This window comes from Dromiciops gliroides, chromosome 3 (assembly GCF_019393635.1).
Source record: "Dromiciops gliroides isolate mDroGli1 chromosome 3, mDroGli1.pri, whole genome shotgun sequence".
Lineage (NCBI taxonomy): Eukaryota > Metazoa > Chordata > Mammalia > Microbiotheria > Microbiotheriidae > Dromiciops > Dromiciops gliroides.
The window spans coordinates 315,158,179-315,181,467 of NC_057863.1; the positions used below are offsets into that span (position 1 = coordinate 315,158,179).

The 23,289-nt window shown below is 36.6% G+C and overlaps 1 protein-coding gene across 14 annotated transcripts in view; it reads left to right on the forward strand.

Moving 5' to 3' along the window:
• BBX (BBX high mobility group box domain containing) overlaps positions 1-23,289 on the forward strand; it is a 379,187-nt gene that overhangs the window by 332,914 nt on the left and 22,984 nt on the right. For 13 of the 14 annotated variants that reach the window (XM_043994822.1, XM_043994815.1, XM_043994823.1 and 10 more), the window contains 4 exons: positions 430-1,441; positions 3,087-3,225; positions 10,081-10,229; positions 21,349-21,438. In XM_043994822.1, coding sequence (XP_043850757.1) covers positions 430-1,441; positions 3,087-3,225; positions 10,081-10,229; positions 21,349-21,438 — 1,390 coding nt within the window. The remainder of the gene's footprint in view (positions 1-429; positions 1,442-3,086; positions 3,226-10,080; positions 10,230-21,348; positions 21,439-23,289) is intronic. The other variant, XM_043994826.1, reaches the window with a different exon arrangement.

Genomic DNA, 23,289 nt, shown 5'->3' on the forward strand with positions numbered 1-23,289 from the left:
GAATTCCTATTTTTAAGTCGGAGTTCTAAGGTAGCTGGGTGCTGGAAAGAATAGAATGTTTGCCCTTAAGTTGTATTCATTTCAGCTTTTCGTGTCAGTTGAGAATCACAGGGCTGCAGCTTTGCTAAGAACATTTAGTACATCTTTTGAACTACTTGCATCAATAATACTAGCTATTATAATGGCTTTCTTCATTGAACCAAAAGCACTTAACAGACAGTACTCCAGACATCACAGGGAGATAGTAGATATTTTCATTATTTCCATTCTTCCAATAAAGAAGCAAAGCAGAGAATGGCAAATGAAGTAGCTGGTTAAAGCTGGTTACTAAAACGTACAGGTGCCTGGTGACTATATATAGTATAAAAATTAATTTTAAGAACCAGATAATAAAAAGTTAGTAATTTTTCCTGTGGCTTTTTTTTTTAGATGTGCCTAGCATCGGAAGGAGTAAAAGTAGAAGATTCAAAGGTGATGAAAGCAAAGGAATCAGAAGGGAGAAGTTTGGAAGAATCTGAGAAGGGAAAAGTAGAAAGGGAAGTAAAAGTAGAGAAATCAGAGGAAGACAAGTTGCAGAAGAAGGCAGAATTGGAAAAGCCAGCTGAAGCAATAATAGTCAAAGACTGTCTGAGTGTCAAAAACTTTGAGGAGACTAAAGTGGACCAAATGAAGGAGGGAAAGAAGGAAGATGATGAAGAGATAAAAAAAGAAGAGTTGAGGGAAGATACAAAGTGTAGCCACTTTATTGATCCTTCTTCTTCCATCAGTAGTAAGCTAATCACAAGTGATGGTCCTAGCAGAAAAGATCCCGTATGCCATTCCCATGAGGCGGTGATCATTGAGGACACCTTAGGATTAAGCAAACCAGAGAAGCTAAAAAAGAAAAAGAAGAAGAACAAAATGGATCGACATGGGAATGAAAAGTCTACTCCCAAGAAAACCTGCAAAAAGAGGCAATCCTCAGAGTCTGATATTGAGAGTGTTATATATACTATTGAAGCAGTTGCAAAGGGAGACTGGGGCATTGAGAAACTTGGTGAAACCCCTCGCAAAAAAGTTCGCACGTCCTCAAGTGTGAAGGGGAGCATTCTGGACACCAAGTCACCAAAGAAAAAAGTAAAGTCAAAAGATAAGAAGATGTCAAAGGAAAAACTATCAAACACCACCAAAGAGTCCAAGCCTCTGGATTTCATTAGTATTACTGCCAACAAAGAGGTTCCCGGAGATGTACCAGAGTGTGTAAGAGCAGAACCATTGACTCCAACGGAGGAGGTTCTACCACAGAGCTTGCCAGGACAGGTCAAAACAGAGGAGAGTGACTGTAATAGAAAGATAGAAATCTGTGGTTCAAGGAAATCTGAGAGGTCTTGCAAAGGTGCTCTTTATAAAACTCTGGTGTCAGAGGGCATGCTCACATCCCTGCGAGCTAATGTGGACAGAGGTAGGTTACTACTACTGTGCTGAAATGGGGAGTGAAAAAAGAGCATCAGAGTCTTTTCTTTAGACCTAATGGAAGAAACAACAGCCAGTTTTCACTTGGCCAACAGTGGTACGGTCATTTTGATTACACATTTTCCATGATTAGTGTCATTTTCCATTCATTTGCTGGACTCCTGTCAGTTCCCAGAGTACAAATGACCCTAGAAGCTTTAAATGATTACAGACTGGCAATTTAGAAAGATTGAGGCTCAGTTTAGTACTCTTTGGGTCTAGTAATTCAATTGAATTAATTTTTTTAAATTCACAAAGCATATATTAATCAATCACTATATTCTAGGTTTGTTCTGTGTGAAGGAGGAGATAACAGAGATAACAGATGACTCCCTCTCTTCCCTCAAGAAGCTTATAAGCTAATATGAGGAAGAAGCCAGGGAGTTAAGATAGGTAGTAAATAACCATAATACAAGGTAGAGCATGATGAAGCAAAGGAAAGAGTCAGATAAGTGTTCTTTTTTTTTTTTTAATGAAATAAATAAAGCACCGGCCCTGAATTAGGACCTGAGTTCAAATCCAATCTCAGACACGTGACACTTACTAGCTGTGTGACCCTGTGCAAGTCACTTAACCCTCATTGCCCCACAAAACAAAACAAAAACAAAAGCAAACTAAAACAAACAAATGAGTAAGAAATAATTAAAACTGATCCAAAGAATTTATTGTATTAAGCCAGTCTGTTTGATAGGATCATAAACCATAACTATTAATTCTTCAAGGAAAAATACATACCCTGGAGGGAGCAGCTAGGTGGCTCAGTGGATAAAGCATCGGCCCTGGATCCAGGAGGACCTGAGTTCAAATCCGGCTTCAGACACTTGACACTTACTAGCTGTGTGACCCTGGGCAAGTCACTTAACCCTCATTGCCCTTTAAAAACACACACACACACACACACACACACACACCCTGGACCTTTCTGTAGTGTAATCAAAGCTACAGGTGGTGTAGTATACTTAAAAAACAAACAAACAGAAAAACCATTTTATGTGGAATCAATCTAGACTCTATGTAACCCTGCATCTTCATTTTTCCCCTTTCAATCAACAAATGTATTAAGCACTTGCTATGTGTATTGCACTGTTATGTCTTTTCTCTTGTATCATGTTATTCCAATTTAATTTTTTAATACTTCCATTTTCATGGATGAGAAGGGTATGTGTCAAAGGCTTGAATGGAAAGAGAAACATGACCTCATTAATATGATAGATCTTGAAACAGGGTGCCAGGAAGTGAGTATACTGCCTTCTGGGACTATTACTGAGAATTGTCAAAAGCCAGAAACAGTAGGACTAAAAGCAAAATAGTTCCACATGTTTAGACATCCTGAATAAGAAAAGTGTTCACATTGTTCAAGCCCCTCTTGGAGTCATACAATCCCTCCATCCCCTTACCGCTCAATAGACATGACAAAGAAACTTGGGAAATACTAGGTAAGTTTATGACTTACTCCTTTAGTTATAGAATAGCATGGATCATTTACAAAAGAATCTGAAATTTTTATATCCAGGATAGTTTAATTTGTGAGGTTGGTACAATGCTTTTCTGCTGCTCTGGATAGCAGCATGAAATGGTCTGTTTTGTTTTCCTAGGGAAAAGAAGCTCAGGAAAAGGCAGTTCCTCTGATCATGAAGGGTGTTGGCATGAAGAAAATTGGTCATTTACCCAATGTGGAACAAGTGGGAGTAAGAAGCTAAAAAGACCAAAGCCAAAGGAAGAGTTTGTCCTTGGGTAAGTGTACATGTATATAAAATCTGCTATACATGAGCACACCCTACATACAGTCTAGCGGAAATTTCACGATAAACACAATCAACTCTATGCATTCAAAAATACTCTTTTCACATGCTGGTTTCCTAATCTAAATGAAAATTTGTCAGATTTACTATAGAAACTCATCTAAATCAAACCCATCCAGTAATTAGCTCAGTGAGTATGAACATTTGGAGTACCCTAGAGCCATGTGATAGTCATTCCTAGTATTATTGAGCTCTTCCTGTATTTCTCACATTTTATCATACAAAGAAGGTAACACAAAAGAAGCTTATGGTAATTCTGCATGCCCTCAAGAAGTTTATACTCTCATTGGAAAGATAGGAAAATAGTGGTTCAGCAAGAGATACTCAGTAAATATTTGTTCATCTGAATTGAATATAAAACACTGAAAAGACAATATAAAAAAGACATGAAAATGTGCTTTATAGAAGACAATTGAGGAAAATGAAAGGAGAAAGAGGCAATGTGAGTCCAAGTTATTGGTCAAAGTTTCACAAAGAATGGTTGTTAGATGTAGAGTTGGAATGAACTCTTGAGGACATCTAGTTCAATACACTCATTTTACACTTGAAGAAACTGAGATCCAAAAAAGTTAAATGCCATACCCCAAATCACATAGGTAATTAGCAGCAGTATGAAGATTTGATCTCAGGCCCTCCGCCTACTAATCCATCATCCACTGCACCACTGGTAAATATAGAATATATCAGTATATGTAGCCATATAATTATATTAATCATACAAATAGATCTAAAATATAGATATAAATATAGCTAAAGTATGAATATAAAATACCTTTAGTAGATTATTATACCTATGTTATATAGAGATATATAATATTATAATACTTATCATTAAAAGTACTTATATGGTCAAGTGCACTTCACCAAAATAGGAGCATTTTTAAGTTAATTCAAATCTCATCCACTCTCCTACCAAGGTACAGGCAAAAAAAAAATGCTATTTATAAGGTAGCAAGAATAACTATCGCTTTCTGTGCCGAGAACTATAATTTCTCTTGGTCAAGTACAGAGGTTATCCATCAACTCCTGTCTGATCGTTTTGGTTATTTAACTTCATTAATTAAAATATTTTTTGTTTGGACTTTTTTTTTTTTGAGAATTCAGTACTCTGAGATGATAGTAATAATAATAGATATTTATATAGTGTTTTAAAGTTGGCAAAGTATTTTCGATCCATTTTCTCATTGGAGCTTCACAACTCTGAGCTTAATCATCCTTGCTTTATAGTTGAGGAAATAGTCTTTGAGAAATTAAATGATTTGTGATTAAATCCAATACAAGTGGGATAGGTATTGAGAAACTGATATATGTGCTTCCTTTAAATCTAACTGGTGATATCAGAACGTTGTAGATTAAGAGCTATAACGGACCTTGGAAATCATCTAATCCATCACCCTCCTCTTTTCTCCCACTCCCATTTTATAGGTGAGGAAATTGAGGTCCAGAAAGGTTAAGTAAATTGCCCAAAGACACATAGGTAGGAAGTGGCAGGAGTGAGACTTGAACCCACATTCTCGGCCTTCAAATATATCTTGGGTCGTCATAATACTAGATTTGAGAGTTGTTACTTTAGGCAAAGAGAGCTTATAGCACAAATGGTACTCAGTATCATATGTTTATTTTTTGTAATGTTTTATTGATAATGTTTTTAAAATCATTGTTATTTTCCACCACTGCCACCAACGGAGGCTTCCCTTGTAACACCCTTAGTCAGACAGAACAAATCATCAGCCATGTCTAAAAATGTATGCCTCATTTCGTACCCCCAGACCACCATGACTCTGCCGAAAGGAGGAGTGCTTTAGCAAGTCTTCTGAAATCATGGTGGATCACCACATGGATCAGAGCACTTCAGGCCCCAGCCTTTCAACCACACTGTATATTTCTGTAAAACATGAAGTTTTCATTAAAAATTTTTTTGAATTGTTCATTTTTGCGGTTGGGGGCTGGATCAGTGTTTCAGGAACACAAGAGCAACAGGCTAGTATGGCTTATGGAACTCTGATCAGGGATCATAGATTCTAGTCCTGATTTGCTACCTTGAATATCTCATCATCTTTGATGTCAAAGGATAGTCAGTCAACAAGCACTTTTTTCAGGGCTCTGTGCCAGCCTCAGTGCTAAGTGTCAGGGATACAAAGCAAGGCAAAAACGTGGTGATCGAGTTTCCTCATGCATAAACTGAATAATTTGGGCCAGGTTATCTCTTAAATTTACTTGGAACTTTAAAATTCTGGGTTGCTATGAAATATAGTGGAGGAAAAGAGCCCTAGGCACTTAATCTAGTAGATAAATCCATGCCATTCTGCTGTATGACTAAAAAACTAGAGGAAAAAGAAAAAGGAATTAAAATCACTCCTTTCTCTGCCTTTATTTTAGTTTAAACATTTCTTTGCTCTAAAATGAACAAAGGAAAGATAGTTGGTCGATCTTTCTTCAGGGTTAAGGGGGAGCTTCCTATTGCAAAATGTGATATGAGATAGTAATATTAAATCAAGGTAAAAATAATTAAGAATTGTTCAAATTATAATGCTAGAGCCATAGAGAAGCAATTCCTGGGGCCATGAGTAGAAATTGAGTTATTAAATTAGCAGTGTCACGCTACTTTGTCCAGGGTGGTAAGAAAAGAAATCCGCCTATTCTGTTATACTGCTGCCAAAAATCCTTAGGGATTTCTCATGAGTCCAATCAGAAGAGAACAAATTGAATAAGAATGAGCTGCCTTTTCATGTGTGTGTACTGCAAAGCGGTAGAATCCTTTATCAATATGTTGGCATGCATGCTCACTTTATACAGTTGCTGCAATGTATTTAGCATATTTAAAAGTAAGTACACATTGTGTTGTTGAAAGAACAGGAACAGAATGAGATACGTTCGGTGCTTTAAAATCTCATACTCTTAGGTTAGATTTAATCACAGACTCTCAGAGGCTTTGTACTCCAATCCATACCTGAACAAAAATTCCCTCTACAGCATACCTGACCAACTCATCATCCCAGCCTTTTCTTGAAGACATCCTCTGAGGGAGAATCCATTACCCTTTGTGGTTGTCCTTTCCACGTTTGGATAGCTGTAGTTATTAGGGAGTTTTTCCTTACATCAAACCTAAAATTTCCTCTTTGCAGCTTCTACCCACTGTTGTAAGTCCTGCCCTGTGGGGCCTAGAGTAAGTCTAATACCACTCCCATATGACAACCTTTCAAATACTTCTCTAGGCTAAACAATTCAGTCCTTTCAACTGATCCTTTGCAAGAATGTTTCTGAAGCCTTTCACCAAGGCTGTATTTTATCATAAAATGAAAAGGGAAGAAATTATTTTGAATAATGGCTTTTAGAGGCTCAGATAATTATTTCATTCCTCTTATTTTTTAAAAAATCCAAACTAAGTCTAATTAGATTTACCATCACGTTTGAAACAGTACCATTGACATTTTCACATTACTCTTGACCCAAAGGCATTGTTAAATGTAATGTTATAAAGAAAAAATAAAAGGCTGAGTGCTTTGGGTCAAAGCCATGCACCTGCTGTATGGTATTCTATGTCAAAGAAAGACACATGTAAAGTTTTAGACATGATTCAGGAACAGATTACCAGAGGAGAAGAGTGGGAATTGTGCCTTCTTATCAGAAAGCTCCGTTGCCCTTGTTTAAGGACATGACAACACCATAGAAATGATTTAACTAAGCATTTTGAAGGTATAGGAAAAGATAAGTTTTCTCTTGCAAATTTGACCCAAAAAAGAGATCTGTATGTGAATTCTCTCTATAAGGAGTTCATGCCCACATGTATATTAATGACAAATTCTCTCATCTCCACATTTAAATCAAGCTTAGGCTTCATCTGATTTTTTTTTTCTCCCTCAAAGGTAGAGTTTGAAAGACTGAATTGTTTGACACTTCCTGGCTTACAATTTGTCCACTTTGAGTACTGAGAAATGGTAGCGGGTGTGTTACCATTCCCTGAGAATTAGAGATATGAACATTTTAACCTTTAAGCCCAGGAAATTATTCATCCATATACTTTCTCACCTCAATTCTGCAGAGAAAACAGAGCCCATTTCCTTGCTTCCTTTTTACACACACACACACACACACACACACACCCTCAATAAGTCTTCCTAATTATATCCCTCTTGTATACATTTAACTTCTGAAGACATTTTTAAGCCTTATTACCTGCAGATAGCTTTTGTCTTGAGGTATATCACTCAGATGAAAAGCTGGTTTCCATTAGGCTTAACGTTCGTTCTTAACCTAGAAAAAAAACGTCAACCACAATATATAATACCCTTTTCCTACACTGCTTCCCTTGAACTTAGTAAATAGTGTCTCACTCCCCACTTCCTTTCTCATTGGATTATGATTTTTTTATATGGGTCCATTCCTCCAAAAGGGAGATCATTTTTAAAGTGAAGCAATTTATCATAAAATATTGAAACCAGAAGAGAGTTTAGAGAGATAATCTAATCCATGGATCTGTAACCTTTTTTGTGTGTTATGGATCACTTTTCATAATATTCATTTAAATGCATACAAACAAAATACATAAGGTTACAAAAGAAACCAGTTACACTGAACTACAGTTATGAGATTATCTCTCTATGGTCTCTTCTAGTTTCAGTATCTTATGATAAATTGTGATAAATTGTTTCAGTTATCAGATAACTTTTAAAAACAAGTTAATGGAACCAAGGTTAAAAAAAAACAACTCCTGGTGTAGCCCAGTTATCTCATTCTGTAGATGAGCAAACTGAAGAAAAAGAGAGGGCAAATGAATTGCCCAAGATCCTACAGTAAGTTAGTAACAGAGATAACTCTTGAACCCTCACCTCATTTCATTGACCTAAGAGGGCCGCTTTGTCCCAGGTGAGAAGATATTGTAGGCCCAGGGATTCAGTTCTCTCTCCTTTCCTGCCAAGCCGGGCTGAAGCAAGCCTAGTGATAATTTAACAAAGAGTACAGGATTGAGAATCTCTGGCTGGAAAGATTTTCTTCCTAGTTTGGTCTGTCTCTGATACCTTTGTGATGCCCAGAGGCCCCTCCCACTCCAAACTCTTTATCCAGGAATTTCCCATTATTATTATTTTTCTATTACACGAATACTGCTAGCAAGGTATTAAGGAGATGCTTGACTCAATAACCCCAGAGGATACTCATATCCTCGCCATAGCCTTAAATCACATACACCCTTTCCTCCCAAGTGAGGGAAAAAGAAAAGGTTGTATCTTAGATAGTAGGAAAAATGCTCTGTTTGCTGTAGAGTTTTATCTTCCCTTTATCAAGCAATTCGATGGGCTGTTGTAGTTCAGAGTATCAAACATAGTGGTTCTCCAATAGTCTCTCCATCTATCTGCCCGGGCTGCTTTTGAGTTAAATTTCACCAGATTTAAAGGTAGCAGCAAGCAATAATATTGTGGGCACAGTAGAATTACCATGAATATATCAAAATCATTAACAGGAACTCCCAACCATTGATGCAATATTTCTAAGGGTCATCTTTGGCAAAATTGCCTTGCTTCTCTTAGAATGCTTTTTAAAACAAATTGGCCCTTTCCCTTTTCTTGCTGGTTCTTGAGGGTTTTTTTTTAATGTCCTTATTTTCAAAATTTTTTTTTTCTTTTCTTCCTCATAAAACAAAAGCATTGCATTCAAAAGCCTACTGCTGTAACATTATTCATGTCAGGCACACACAAACAAATGAACAAAGCTTGCCAATGATGTACTACTTTGGGCAGCTAGGTAGCACAGTGGATAGAGCTCCAGGTCTGGAGTCAGGAAGATCTGAGTTCAAATCTGGCCTCAGACACTTACTAGCTAGCTGTGTGACCCTGGTCGAGTCACTTAACCCTATTTGCTTCAGTTTCCTCATCTGTAAAATGTGCTGGAGAAGGAAATGGCAAACCACTCCAGTATTTTTGCCAAGAAAACCCCAAATGGGGGCGTCACAAAAAGTTGGAAATGACTGAAAAACACTAAACAACAACAATGTACTAGTTATAAAAGACAAGTATCTATAGAGAACATGCCCTTTTAGTGCTGCATGTCTGCAGAGACAATGTACCCAAGCCTTCATTTTTAAAAAATTCCTCTTTGCTAAAGACAAAATACATCAAAAATGTAATTTAAAATGAAAATTAAAGACTTTCTTATATATCACCCAAAGTGATTTAGTCAGTCAACAACCATCTTTGAAGCACCTATAATGTGCAAGGGACTAGGGAAATGAAGGAAAGCCAAAAGCAAAAGATATTCCTGAGGAGCTCAGAGTCTTAACAGGGGAGGTAATATGCAAATAACTATGTATATAACTATGTACAAACAAGACACGGATATGGGATAAATTAGAGTTAATCAAGAGAAGGAAGGCAGAGTAGTTCAGTAAATACCTTAGCTTTTTTTTTTTAATTTTCAGTTCCAAATTCTCTCCCTCCCTTAACCCCCTCTCCCACACCTTGACAAGACAAAAAAATACAGTGATAGCTTAAGTATTTCATAGGATGATATTTTAGACTTTAAAATGTTTTAATACATATCTACGGTATGGAATATAATCTGTCATGGATATTTCCTTCAGAAGTGTTATTGCTAAACACCCTGAGCAAAATCTGTTCTTTGCTTTTTTTCCCCCCTTCCTAAAATCAACTGATAGTATTTTTTATTCCTGGGGTCACAAAAAAGGTTCTCTGCTTCTTTCAAATGATATGTTTGTTAACATATTTTTCCTCTATTTGTTGGAAACCATGTGCTTCACATGCTGTTTGATTTTTTTTTCTTCCCCTTCCATTAGCTTAGCAAAGCTGGAAGAAGAATTTGAAAAAAAATTCAATAGCCTCCCTCAATACAGTCCTGTCACATTTGACCGGAAAAGTGTATCTGTTCCAAGAAAAAAGAAGAAGACTGGAAATGTTTCATCAGAACAGACTAAAACCAGCAAAGGTTAGATGTGCTATAGTTTTCTGCAGCACTGTCAGACTCTATAATTGTCTTCTGAAATCCTGCCTCCTTGACTCACATAATGCTGGAGTTAGAAGTGAGGCAGGAAGATTGTTGATCATTTTCCAAGTTGTTTTCCATTTTATTCTTTTCTAAAGGTTTTTACTTGTTTCTCTCTGTTCTGTTCTATTTTTTTTTGCTTTGTAATCTTTGCTTTCAATCAAAAATGCATTCAAAACTTAAAAAAACACACACACACCACAGTTTATATAAATTCTCAAGCATCCCAACCTTCTGATTAGCCTTACTTTGTAGTATTATGGCTGTCTTGAGCAGAAACTGCTGCTTAAATAGAAATGTTCTGCTGTACATGTCATAGCCATGTGAGTTAACACCTAAGACTAAGTGAAACTATAAAACAAGAGATTTATTACCCTGGTAATTATGTCTGTCAAATGAATAGACGCAATCTCATACTGGCAACATTGATTGAGTGAATATTACATTGATGTTTCAAGTGTGTTGACTCAGCTATTGTATTAGCTTTGTAATTTGGGAAATTCTTTTTATTTTATCCTTTCCTACTTAAGGAAATAAATTTCTTCCTTATCTTTATCAGATAAAGCCAAATTTAAAATTCTTTCAATTTTCTGTACAGCAAATCCTAATGCTCACTTGTGCCAAATTACTTTTGTGTAATAATACCAGGAGTGTATTTTAAGTTATTAAATTAAATAACTAATATGTTAGAGAATAATTTCCTTTCAATAACAATGTGAGGTAGAGTGAGGCTTATCACCCTCATTTTATGAATGTAGGAACTGAGGCTTAGAGATTAAAATTAGAAATTAAATTAGGCAACTTGTTCACTGTATCATACCTAGTAAATGTCAGAGGCGGAATTTGAATTCAGTTCTTCTGTCTCCTGAGTCATTACTGTTTATACCTTGGTAGAGTCATTGCCCGTTTGTTGTCTGTCTAGAGTACCTCTGTTTAAGCTATAGAAGATCCATCCTCACTTTTTGCATGATGTCATTTTCATAATATGTGTATTTTTTTCCTTCTTTTTCCTTGAATTTTGCAAGCATAGATTATGTTAAGCATCATGTGGCACAGTAAGATATATATAGAAAAAGTAGTTTCTTCCCCTAAAGGATAAAACTTCTTAAATTAACCCCCACCCCAGAGATCAAAAAAAAAAATTCGGGAATGAGAACTGGACTAATAACAAAAAGTTCAAATTAAGGTCCAGGTTCGAACTTTGAAAAAAAAAAAGATGAAGAAAAAGAATACCTGGATAGCTTTGAATAGCTGGGTTTTCATGATTGTGGATAGGATGAGGGAAATGGGAAGTTAAAATTACTATTGAAGCAATGAAAGGTAAGAGTTGATTCAGGTTCTTCAACTGATTAATAAAGATAAGGTTTTTGAATAAAAAGCCAAAAGAATTGCTAATGTATACATTAAGTTTGCCTCCATAACATCTAATTTGGGAAAATGAAGCAGAGTTAGAACTAGGTCACCCAAGAAGTCTACATTAGGTAGAAAGAGAAACTTTTAACAGATGGATAGTTATGTATGATAATGGGGTTACCAAGGGAAATTGTGTTTCTTCTCCATAAATTTTGTGGAATAGGAGAGGATGGTCCAACAGACTAGAGGATTTGGTGAGGGGTTTTTTTTACCCTTAATTATTTTTAGACTTGGAATTACCAACTTTCACACAAGTAAAAAATAGGTTTTAAATTACTTTTATGTGTAGAATTTATTATCCTCATTTGAGACAGCACAGTACTTTAAAGTTGATGAATGGAATGTAGAATGAGAGATTTGAGGGTTTTGTTTGGTTTTTTTTTTTTACCATATTTAGAGAGCATATATGAACATGCTCACCTGGGAGTTAGAATTTGTTTTCTAATGTAAAGTCCTCTTTGGGGGACTGCTGTTTTCATATGCCAGCAGAAGTTGTGATATGTTGCCTTTCCTCTTATTAATGGATGAGACTTCATAGTGTGCTATTATCTTATTCTTCCTTTACCCTGAAACAGTGTAGTCCCAAACCACAAATCATCAGATGTTCTGCTGTATAATATGGAAGTTTAGATTTCATGACTGTTTCCTTCCTTGCTGTTTACTCTGACTTACTCAGATTGAGGGAAGTATAGTGGTTTATTTTTTTTAAAAACAGGAATTAAATTATATAGGCTGTATTTAGCAAACTAATTATAGAAATATGCTTATGACTGATTATAATTTAGTATTAGAGTGCCAACATAGCACTAGTGTACTAGTCTACAAGTTATTAATGGAATTACTGTACCAGCTGCTCCATAATCAGCTGCTCTTTAGTGGGGGAAAAAGATAGAAAGAGATGTTTTTTCCCATGGGATCTGAACCCTTTCCTTTTTTTTGCATAATAAAATGTTCATACCATTTTTGTTGTTGTTCAGTCGTCTGAATCATGTCTGATTCTTCATGACCCCATTTGGGGTTTTCTTGGCAAAGATACTGGAGTAGTTTGCCATTTTCCTTCTCTGTTTCATTTTATAGATGAGGAAACTGAGGCAAATAGGGTTAAGAGACTTGCCCAGCATCATACAGTAAGCGTCTGAGACTATATTTGAATTCAGATCTTCCTGATTCTAGGCCCAGTGCTCTATGCACTGTGTTACCTAGGATACTTTTATCATAGCATTCTGTTCATTGCTCTCCCCATTTTTATTGGTTTTATTTAATGCTTATTGTATTATTATTATATATAAGCAGTTATACTGATATTGTAAATTATGTAGAATTTTTCAGTAAGTGTAAGGAACAGGGACTGTGCCTGTGATTTGGTAAAGGGAATGCTTCCAAGTGACAAAACTCCTTCTACCAATGCATGTTGGCATCATCTCTGCAATTTATGGTCTTACAGCCCTGAAGTAACAAGCTCCGAAGGGTCACACAACTCTTATATATCAGAAATGGAACTTGAACCCCAAGTCATCCTGGTTCCCACTCTAGCTAATGACATATTATATACCATACTGCCTAGAGAAATTATTCTATGTATGTTATTTTAGATCCAAATTTATGGAATTCTTATTTTCCAACTTGCATATTTACTAGAGTCTGCTTCTGTGACCGCCCAACGATATCACTGGCATGTAATACTAAGGGAAATCAATCTTTCCCTCTGCAGATCCTTTATTGCTGCAGAATGGACTCTGTCAGAAACCCTTCCAAAAGCCCAGATTCTTTTAGCAAGTGATTAAAAACCCACAGCCTTCTCACTGAGCTATGTGACTGGTGAAAGCGGAAGAGATAGACCTCTTCAAAGATTATAAGGATGTCCCAGATCCTTCCTAGACATTATCTCCTCAGAGGTCTCTGCTAAAATGCTTTCTTATGATTAGGCCTGGTGCTCTTGGTCTCAAAAAGTGAGTGAAAGGGCAAGTGTTGCATCCCAGCTGTCAAGAGGGATCTAGGCACAGAAGCAGGAATGAATTGTTTTCTTTTTCTCTTCTCTTTTAAAAATATTTTAAATTTAAAAATAAATATAAAATATTTATAATGAAATTTATAATAAAAATAATTTTATCATATTTTAATATAATACAATTTTATAATAAATATAAAAACATAACATGTTTAAATATTTTTCTATTTTTCCAATAAATGGTGGAATTGGAGGAAAAATAAGGTTCTAAGTACAGATTTTTTAAAAAATTCAAACAACTTGCAGCAATTTGACTTCCATATATTTTCATACTTAGCGCGTGGTAGGCAATGTGGACTTAGGTCCATAATAGGCACTTAATAGATGTTTGTTGACTTGACTTGAATGAACCTACAGCCAACAAATAGGCAATTAAATCACTTAACCTTATTTCCTCAGTCTTTAAGTTTGTGTTTTCTGCACTCTCTGTGTTCATATATTTATCTTTAAAACATGGAGACCTTGGTTTTTACCAGAAGTCTATATTTAATTGTGACTATAAATTATGATGTATTTAACTGTTGACTTTCAAAAATATGAGTCACAGTTGCTTACAAATTATTTGGTAATTGTCATTTGAAGTGGATAGGTTTCCAGTTCAGTGCAAAGTATTTATTTAAATGAACATCATGGATATTTTGGTTCTTTTCTCTTCATCTCTCCTTTCTCATCTCTTCTGCCTCTTCATATTGTTCCTTTGTCTTTAGTCCAGCATGCCTTTACTTTTTTTTTGTTTTTTGTTTTTTCTTCTTCTTTCTTTTTCTCTCTCACTATATTAATTCACACCTATTGCTTTAATGTATTTCTATTTCAAAACTTAAAGTGATTGAAAAAATCCAGGGGAAAAAAGGGAGGAACTGGAAAGTAAAAGGATAGTCATAATAGAGGTAGTCAGTCTAACAGATTAAAAAATGAGCATATCATTCCTTCTTTAGGATTATGGTAAATTTAGAAGGTGCTGCATCATACTTGGGGAAACCCTTTCTCCAGATAAGAATTTCTTCTAATGTTTACAAAACCAGCCTGATTATTAGGCAGTTGTGACCACCTCTCTTGGTTCATACAACCCAGTCTATGTGCATCTGTACATACCCTACGGGCATACAAATCCTCTACCATATTGTTCCAGTGTTAGAACCAGACTTCTATGATTTGTTAACAGCCCCATTCCAGAGTGGAATCCCTTGCAATTCATACAAAAGAGATTTCCAGACTCTTTAGGAAGCCAGAGAACTAAGCAAGAATGGAACCACCTCCTCATTCTGCCTTAATTGGGCTCAGCGCAGTCTCATCTGTCAGGGGTTTGGTACTAGAGCAGCATATCCACCATTATAGAAGTCAGAAGAAACTGACAATATACCTATCCCAGAGGTATTCATTATTTTACTGGACCCATATCGTTATTTCCCTCTGCATCCATCAAAAAAGTGGGGGAGTGAGCAAAGAATAAGACCTCTAATCTTTTTGTCACTTAAAATCATAGAATTATAATATTTCTGTGTTCAAAACCATTCCATCATTACTTCTCTGACTAACATATTTATTTCCAACTAGAATAATGAAAAAGCGAGGCCCAATTACTTTACCTGCCTGGGAATTTTCCAAATCACCGTACTATGCTAATTTGCTGATATTGTTCCTAATTTTTGCTCCAGTACTCCAAATACCAAACGTGTCTGTTTTCAGCAGTTCCTTAAAAAGTTAATGTTTCTGGGAGACCTCCTACATTCATGGCACCACTGTTTCTTTCCTCTCAGCTTATGGTATGGCTTTGGTTTTTTCCCCCAATCTGCAGTCCTGGGGTACAGCTACAGAATATAATACAAATATTTGCCTATAGTCACCACATTCCCTGGAGAGCCTTTTTTTTTTTTAAACTGTTTTTGTAACATCCTCAGGAGAAAGCCTGTGTTTGTTGTAGCTTAAATGTAGTCCCTGAAGACATTTAAAACTCTTTAGAGCCATGTGGAAATGTTAATTGGCCACTGAGTATTTAAATATACACTATACATAGGCAAGAATTGAAGTTCAAAAGTTCACATTGAGGAAAGCTGATTTTAATTTTTTTAACTGGCATTTATTTTCAGCCTCAAAATAACAGAAAACCCGAATTTGGGCATGATAGTTTGTGATAAAATCATGTTTTTTCAATTCATTGTAACCCACTTTTCTTGAATCACCCAAAGATATGCTCTCTTTCAGTCCTTGGAAGCCCACCTGTCGAGTTTTACTCTGACTCAGTTTGGCTCTGGATGCCATCTCCCATCACCATAGGAATCTGTTTGAGCATCAAATTAGTGACAGTCTCTAGTGATGCTGGTCATGTGGAGGGAAGATAGAGAAGGAACGATGTACCTGTATATAGAGTATTTTATACCCAAGTCCTAGAAGTCAGTACTGTATTATTAATTGTTGTAAATGCTGTAATTTCCTTTTTTTTGAAAATCCTTTTCTGTGTGCTTCTGAGTAATGTACACGCTCACATAAGGCACATGTTTACAGTTTCCTATGAAATCTTCATGGGAAAAAGATAATGCTAAAAATTGCCTTTTGTTGAACAGCATTAACTAACATATGACACTGCTTTCCCAAGAATAAATCAGGGTGGGGGAAGGGCAAAAGAGCCTACCTAAAAGAGGACAATTCTGTTGCTTTTGGTGCCTGCTGTTGTTTTTGCATCTTCTTAATGACTCAGAGGGTTTAAGACTCATCTTTCCCACTAGAGGATAACTGACAGGAGCCTCTTACTGGTGACCACTAAAGTATCAATACCCTGGCTCTTGTTTACTTTTGAGCAAATGACCCTTATAACCTATAAAATGGATCCTTTAACTGTGATATGTCAGAAAAAAAGGAAGACATAAACAGGTAGGGAAGTGTTCATTCTCCTCTATTTTTATTTCTTGCAGTAATTTAGCCAACTAGTTGGTTTTTGTTTGTTTGTTTGTTTTTGGCCATCATTCCACTGCTAAGCGTCATCACTTTTTACTTGTTAATAATCTGTCTTTTTTTTTCCTAAAAGGGTAGAATATTCATGGAGCATTTGTTATACCTTAGTTAGAAAGATTGTTTTTATGAAGCCATTAACTGCTACACTCTTGGCAGATGCTTTATGACTGTGTTCTTTTAGTAAATAGGGAAATGGGGATGATGTGCTTCTATCTAGCCTTTCCTGCCCTTACCTCATTTACTCTGAATGCGTGATGGTTGGAAAGATAGTTCAAGGGAATACCTGGCATCTTCTTAGATTGTGGAGGACAGAACAGACACCTTTGCCAAAACTCACAAATCATGTATTCATAAGCATTAAGCACTTATGGTGCTGAGGGTTGGGAAGAGGAATCCAAGGATGAAAAAGTTACTGTCTAAACCCTTGAGGAGTTTATAATTTAGTAGATAATGATAATAAAAGCTAGCATTCGTATAGTGCTGCTTATGTCCCAGGCACTATTGCTAAGAACTTTACAGTTTCTATCTCATTTGAGCCTCACAACAACCTTGGGAAGTATCATCGTTGTTGCTGTTGAGTTGTTTTAGTTCTGTCTGACTCTCCATGACCTCATTTGGGGTTTTCTTAGCAAAGATACTGGATTGGTTTGCCATTTCCTTCTCTAGCTCATTTTACACATGAGGAAACTGAGGCAAACAGGGTGAAGTGTCTTAAGGCCCAGAGCTCTGTGCACTATGGCACCTAGCTTCTTAGGATATGATTATTCCAATGTATATAAGTGACAGGGAATGAGTCAGTGGACAAGTATTACAGCAAATATAAATGAAACTGTTGAGCCCCAGTTATTCATTGAGATTTAGTTTATAATAGCTTGGATCTAGCACCTACTGCTTCATTCACATGTCCAGGTTGAGTAGCAGAGTGAATATTGATGATGGCGTTGAGTACAAGGTAAACTGAGGCAACAGGGCACATGACCATTTCACGATAACAAGCTTCTCCTCAGACCCAGGATGAGTTCTTATAAAATCTTTTTTGGTTGTCTTTTCCCATATTTCCCCAGTGATTAAGATTTCCCTTCTGTTCTCCTCTAATTACATATTACTCTGTCTGAAGGGACACCTAGGTTTTGTAGTGTATAGAGAGCACCATGCCTGGAGTCAAGAAGACCTGAGTTCAAATGTAACCTCAGACGCTTACTAGCTGTATGACCCTGAGCAAGTCACTTAACCTTGTTTGTCTCAGTTTCCCCCTCTGTAAATGAGCTGGAGAAGGAAATGGCAAACCATTCTAGTATCTTTACCAAGAAAACTCCAAATTGGGTCATGAAGAGTTAGACATGACTAAAATGACTAAAAAACAGCTCTCTGTGGAAAAAAACAACACAACAATTAAAAGGATCGGGGGAAGGAATGAAAGCTTTGATAAATTTCTTTATATATAATGCTTGTAACTAAATTTCATACTCTTTAGGCTGTGTATCTAACAGTGGTGCACAAAAACATAATTATTCACTTCTTTCTTTGCCAAGAAAACCCCAAATGGGGTCACAAAGGGTCGGAAATGACTGAAACAACTGAACAACAACAAAAATTCACTTCTTGGCTCTGAAGTTGTTCCATTACAGTTTGCATTCAACTGTGTAACTCATTTCAGTTTTCAATAACAAGTTTTATTTATTTTTTTTCAGGGGGTTGGGGGGGTGCTGGGCAGGGATGGAGCAGGTTAAAAAGGTGGAGAATAAGTTTGTAAAAACCATCCTCCACTTATAAATCCCAAAGAATGACCTTTTTCATGTTAAAACTGACAAGCTCTACCTTTTAGGATTGTCCTTGGGTAAATTGTACTGTTTAGAATTCTCGCAGCTTTTCTTGGGTCTTATGTTTTCAACCCTTTCTTCTTTACCATCTGACCTGTCATTCCATATATAACGTGATTTTTGTGCCTATTTTTATATACTGCATCTTTATTCTAGAGCTATTTTTCCCCCCTCCATGTGTCTCTCTGGATCAGGGGTTATTAACCTGAGCTCCATGATGTGGATCCAGGAGTTGATTTCATGGGGTCATTAATCCTTGACTTCCTCTGTAATCTTTTGTACTCTACATCTAGATCCCAATTACAGAGAGTTCTAACTTTATGTAACTGAACCTTTCTCCAGACCTCTAAGTCAAGTGATTTTTACATAATGCAGATTTACCGACAGAAGTGGGGAAGGGAGGTAGGTAAGAAGGGGGCACCCAGTGGAGGAAGGAGGCTTGAGGAAGGGGGGCAAGAACATGTGGGCTGGGAACAGACATGAGGTACCTGAGAAGACAGACATGCAGGGGGATGCGGGGGGGGCAGATGTGGGCAGAGGAGGGCAAAAGTCTCCTCTCTCTCATTCTGGGGGTCTCAAGCCAAACCTCCACTTAAGAGTGAGCAGCAGAGGTCTTTCCATGTTGGTTCTCTGACTTCACTTGGAGGCTTTTTGTGGGAGTGGGGGTGGGGTGGGGTGGTGGAGGTTTGGGTTTATTTTTGGTGGTGGTGGCAGAGGTGGTGGAGCACCCAGCTGAGGGTCAGAATGCAGGGTCTTTTCAGAATCCTTTCAAAGTCAAATTTGTGTAATGCAAATTTATATAAAGCAAGAACTGTCTGTAGTACCATAAAGTGGTTGCATGTATTTGAACTTTAAACATTCAAAGGTATAATTATTTAAAATAGAGTTGTTTGTTCCAGCCCAGTAGAGATATGCAGTGAATTCAAATAATGCAACCACTTCACGGCTTTCATTATTAACACTAATCAAGACTTCCATTTTTTTATGCTGTTAAAAATATTACATTGAAGAAGGTTTACCAGGTAGGTAGGTAGGTAGGTACGTATGTATGTAGGTAAATAGGTAAATAGATAGATAGATAGATGGATGGATGGATGGATGGATGGATGGATGGATGGATGGATGGATGGATGGATGGATGGATAGATAGATGATGGATAGATACATAGATGATAAATAGACAGACAGATAGATAGATGGATGATAGATGATAGATTAGATAGATAGATAGATGATATAGATATATAGGCTTCACTAGTTTGCCAGAGGGGATCCTTGATGAAGAAAAGGTTAAGGATCCCTGTTCTAAATGATAATGAACCTAGAAGTGATTTTCTTTATTTAAAGGCAACTAGGTGGCACAGTGGAGTAAACCTTGGGCCTAGAGTCAGGAAGACCTAAGCTCCAGTTCGGCCTCAGATACTAGCTGTGTGACCCTTAGTAATTCACTTAACTTCTGTCTGCCTCGGTTTCCTCAACTGTAAAATGGGGATCATGAGACCATATACCTCACAACATTCTTATGAGGATCAAATGAGATAATAGTTATAAAGTGCTTAACACATGGTAGCCACTTAATGCTTATTCTCTTTCCTGTCTCTGTGAACTATCACTATAGAGTATTCTTTAAAATCATTTTTATTGTTAAGTAATTAATATACAAAACATCTTGAGAATTCAAAACTCTCTCCTTCCTTCTGCCTTCATTGACCTGGAATCTGATTTTACATCAGCACCGTGTTAAACTGATTGTCAGGCTAATTTTCTGTTCTAGAAAGTATAAAATCTAGTACTTGAATAAATTCTTTGATGTTCAGTATATTGATACAGTTTATACAAATATGGCTATAGCATATATACTTGACATATATGTTCCTCTTATGCATCTGTCAGACACGCTACCTTTTCCCTTGCTCACCTTGTTTAAAGTTAGCATGGGCACAATTTCTAATCTGTCAAACCCTCACCAGCCATATTGACACAAGTGGAGAAAAATAGTCTGTTTGATGGTAAGTCAGGAATGTCAACTTAATCTGTAACGTAAAGGCCACTACATACAAAACAGAATACCCTGAAGTACTCGATGAGCTATAAAAATGTGGTTAATTTTAGGAAGCTAATACTAATTTAGATTTTTTTTCTTGTTAATAACTGAAATGCTCAGTTCTGTTATCTAATAAAACAAAGACTCGCTAAATAGATTTTTCACTAGGATTTCTTCCCTCTCCCTACTACCCCCCCCCCCAAAAAAAGAATAACCTGGCAAACATTTTGATTTTTCAGAACTTATTCTTTATTTTCTGTAATAGTCTACTCTCCTTCCCTTTCCTCTGGTATAACTTAAAAAGCAAGAAAAGTCAGTTATTGTGAGGTCAGTAAGATGTCTTGAAAAGATAACTTGCTCTCTGTGAAAAGCCAAAAGTGATCTTAGTATAATTCCTCAGCAAGCTAGGAAAGATTACACTCACATTGTAAGATTACGCTCACACTGTTCTTTCTTTTGTGGTATTTTATTTGTTCTTAGGAGCAGAATCTTTGTTCAGACTACAGGGTAAAGCCCCTGCGTTGCTAACAGCCTTTCTTAAAAGCTGTGGGATGGAATTCTGCTTCCTACATCCTGTGTGGTTTCTGCTTGGGGAAGCCCAGTCTGTATTAGCCTTAAAGAAAGTCTCTTCCCAATAAATTTCTAGCAGAAACATTCACCCTTTCCTGTGTCCAAAGAAGGAAAGATTTGTTATCTGTTCTTCCATTAGAGGATGTCTCATTGGGCCCATTTGGGTGGGGGTTGGGGTAATCGTTTGAGATCGCAAAATACTTCTGTTTTACAAAAGATTGCTCATTAAAAATGTATTTATATTAATATTGTCTGTAGGTTCATTCCAGTCTCAGAAAAAGAACCTATTCCACAAAATTGTCAGCAAATATAAGCACAAAAAGGAGAAGCCTAATGTTCCGGAAAAAGGTACTGGTGAATTCCACCCTCCATTAAGGTTTCTTGGACACCTTCTATCTGAATACATTCTTCTGTGCAGACAGTCCCTCCCTTTTCCTTCATTTTTTGCTTGCTTCCATCTTCATCAGCTCCTGGCTCAGCCGTAGTAAAAATACTCTCCAAGGCCTAAGGTTGACTGGTCCCAGCCACCCAAGACTTGAATCCTACCTTGTATTTACTTTTTGGATTTCTTTTGTTTGTTTGGAGGGGTTGGGGAAAACATAGTCTGTGGATCCTGAAATCTCTTGCATCTGTCCTAGGTTTTCACTTCATGTATTATCACATTGTCATTTTTTTTAATTAAAAAAGCTTCTCAAGCTTTCCTCCATGCCTTTATCATTTCTTTTCCTTGACCTCATTTTTCCAACTTTTGTCAGTTGTCATGTAAAAATGTCTTACAGAATCCTTGCTGGGCATGTGGGGGGGGGGGAGGGTTGCTCCTTTCTCACCGTCCCTATTTTTTCCTTTAGTTATTTTCTTTGCTTATCTCCATGGTTCATCATAGATCAAATTTCCTTTTCCAATTCCTTCAAATTTTGTTAAGTAAGTCTCCTAGAATACTACAGTAGGCTGGTTCCTTTCCTTGAAGCAGTAGCCCCATTTCTATTGGTTTAGTAGCGTCCTAGATTAATTCTGGGGCCATCTTAAGATTAATTTCAGTTTCTGGTTGAATCTTGTTTCTCTTAATAGCAGTAACACTAACTTATTCCTTCATTATGCTTTACAATTTACATAGTACTTATCTATTGAGAACCCTGTGAGAAACGTAGTGAAGTACCTTTATGTTAAATTAATGATGAAGAAACCAAGGCTCAAAGATGTGATATGATTTGCCATGTTTACATGACTAGCAAAATGGCAGTGGGGAGATGGATGGAAGGGAATCAGGACTCGAATCCAAGTTTTTGGTTTTCTTTTTTAACTCTTAAGCCAGTACTTTCCCCATTATATTAGCTGCTTTTCTTACATTCAAATCTGAACTTCTCATGTATAGTCCCATATTCTGAAAGTTGTACATTGTGCGTCCTCCCTTCACTTCATGCTCTGCTATCTCCCTACACATACTTTTGCCATGATTTACTTTGAACATGCTCAGCTGTGCATTTGTTTCATACTTGTGACTTAATGTTATGTGTTGCTTTACTCTAAATGACCATGTACATATATCTATATATAATTCATGCAAATAGATATTTCTATATGCATATAGCTAGCATTGCTTTGTTTGATTTTGTCCACTAATAAGCTGTTTTCTTCAAGTAGAAAAAAACATGATGTGTGGTATTTCAGTAGATGGTGTTTCCCTCCAAACAGATCTTTGTTTTTTTGACCAAATTGCCAACATGACCTTGACCTAACCACGTAGTTTATAATTAAGGAAATTGATCTGGCATTATTCTGAATCCATGTCCAATATTACTTTGTTTTCTTTGTTGGTGAATGCTATTTTGATAATTCAGTCATTGAAGTAAAACTTCCGTGTTTCTATAACTGAATTTTTTTAAAAAATTATACATATGCGGGGCAGCTAAGTGGCACAGTGGATAGAGTACCGGCCCTGGAGTCAGGAGTACCTGAGTTCAAATCCGGCCTCAGACACTTAACACTTACTAGCTGTGTGACCCTGGGCAAGTCACTTAACCCCAATTGCCTCACCAAAAAAAAAAAAAAATTATACATATGCACTGAGGCTAAAACTTCACTTTCTCTTTCCTCATTTTTCCCCATTATTTTTAGAAGAGGTCAATTACTGATCAAATAAATAATTTACCTTTGACACCATTCAGCTCACTGAGGTTGAAAAAGGGAGTGCACATTTCC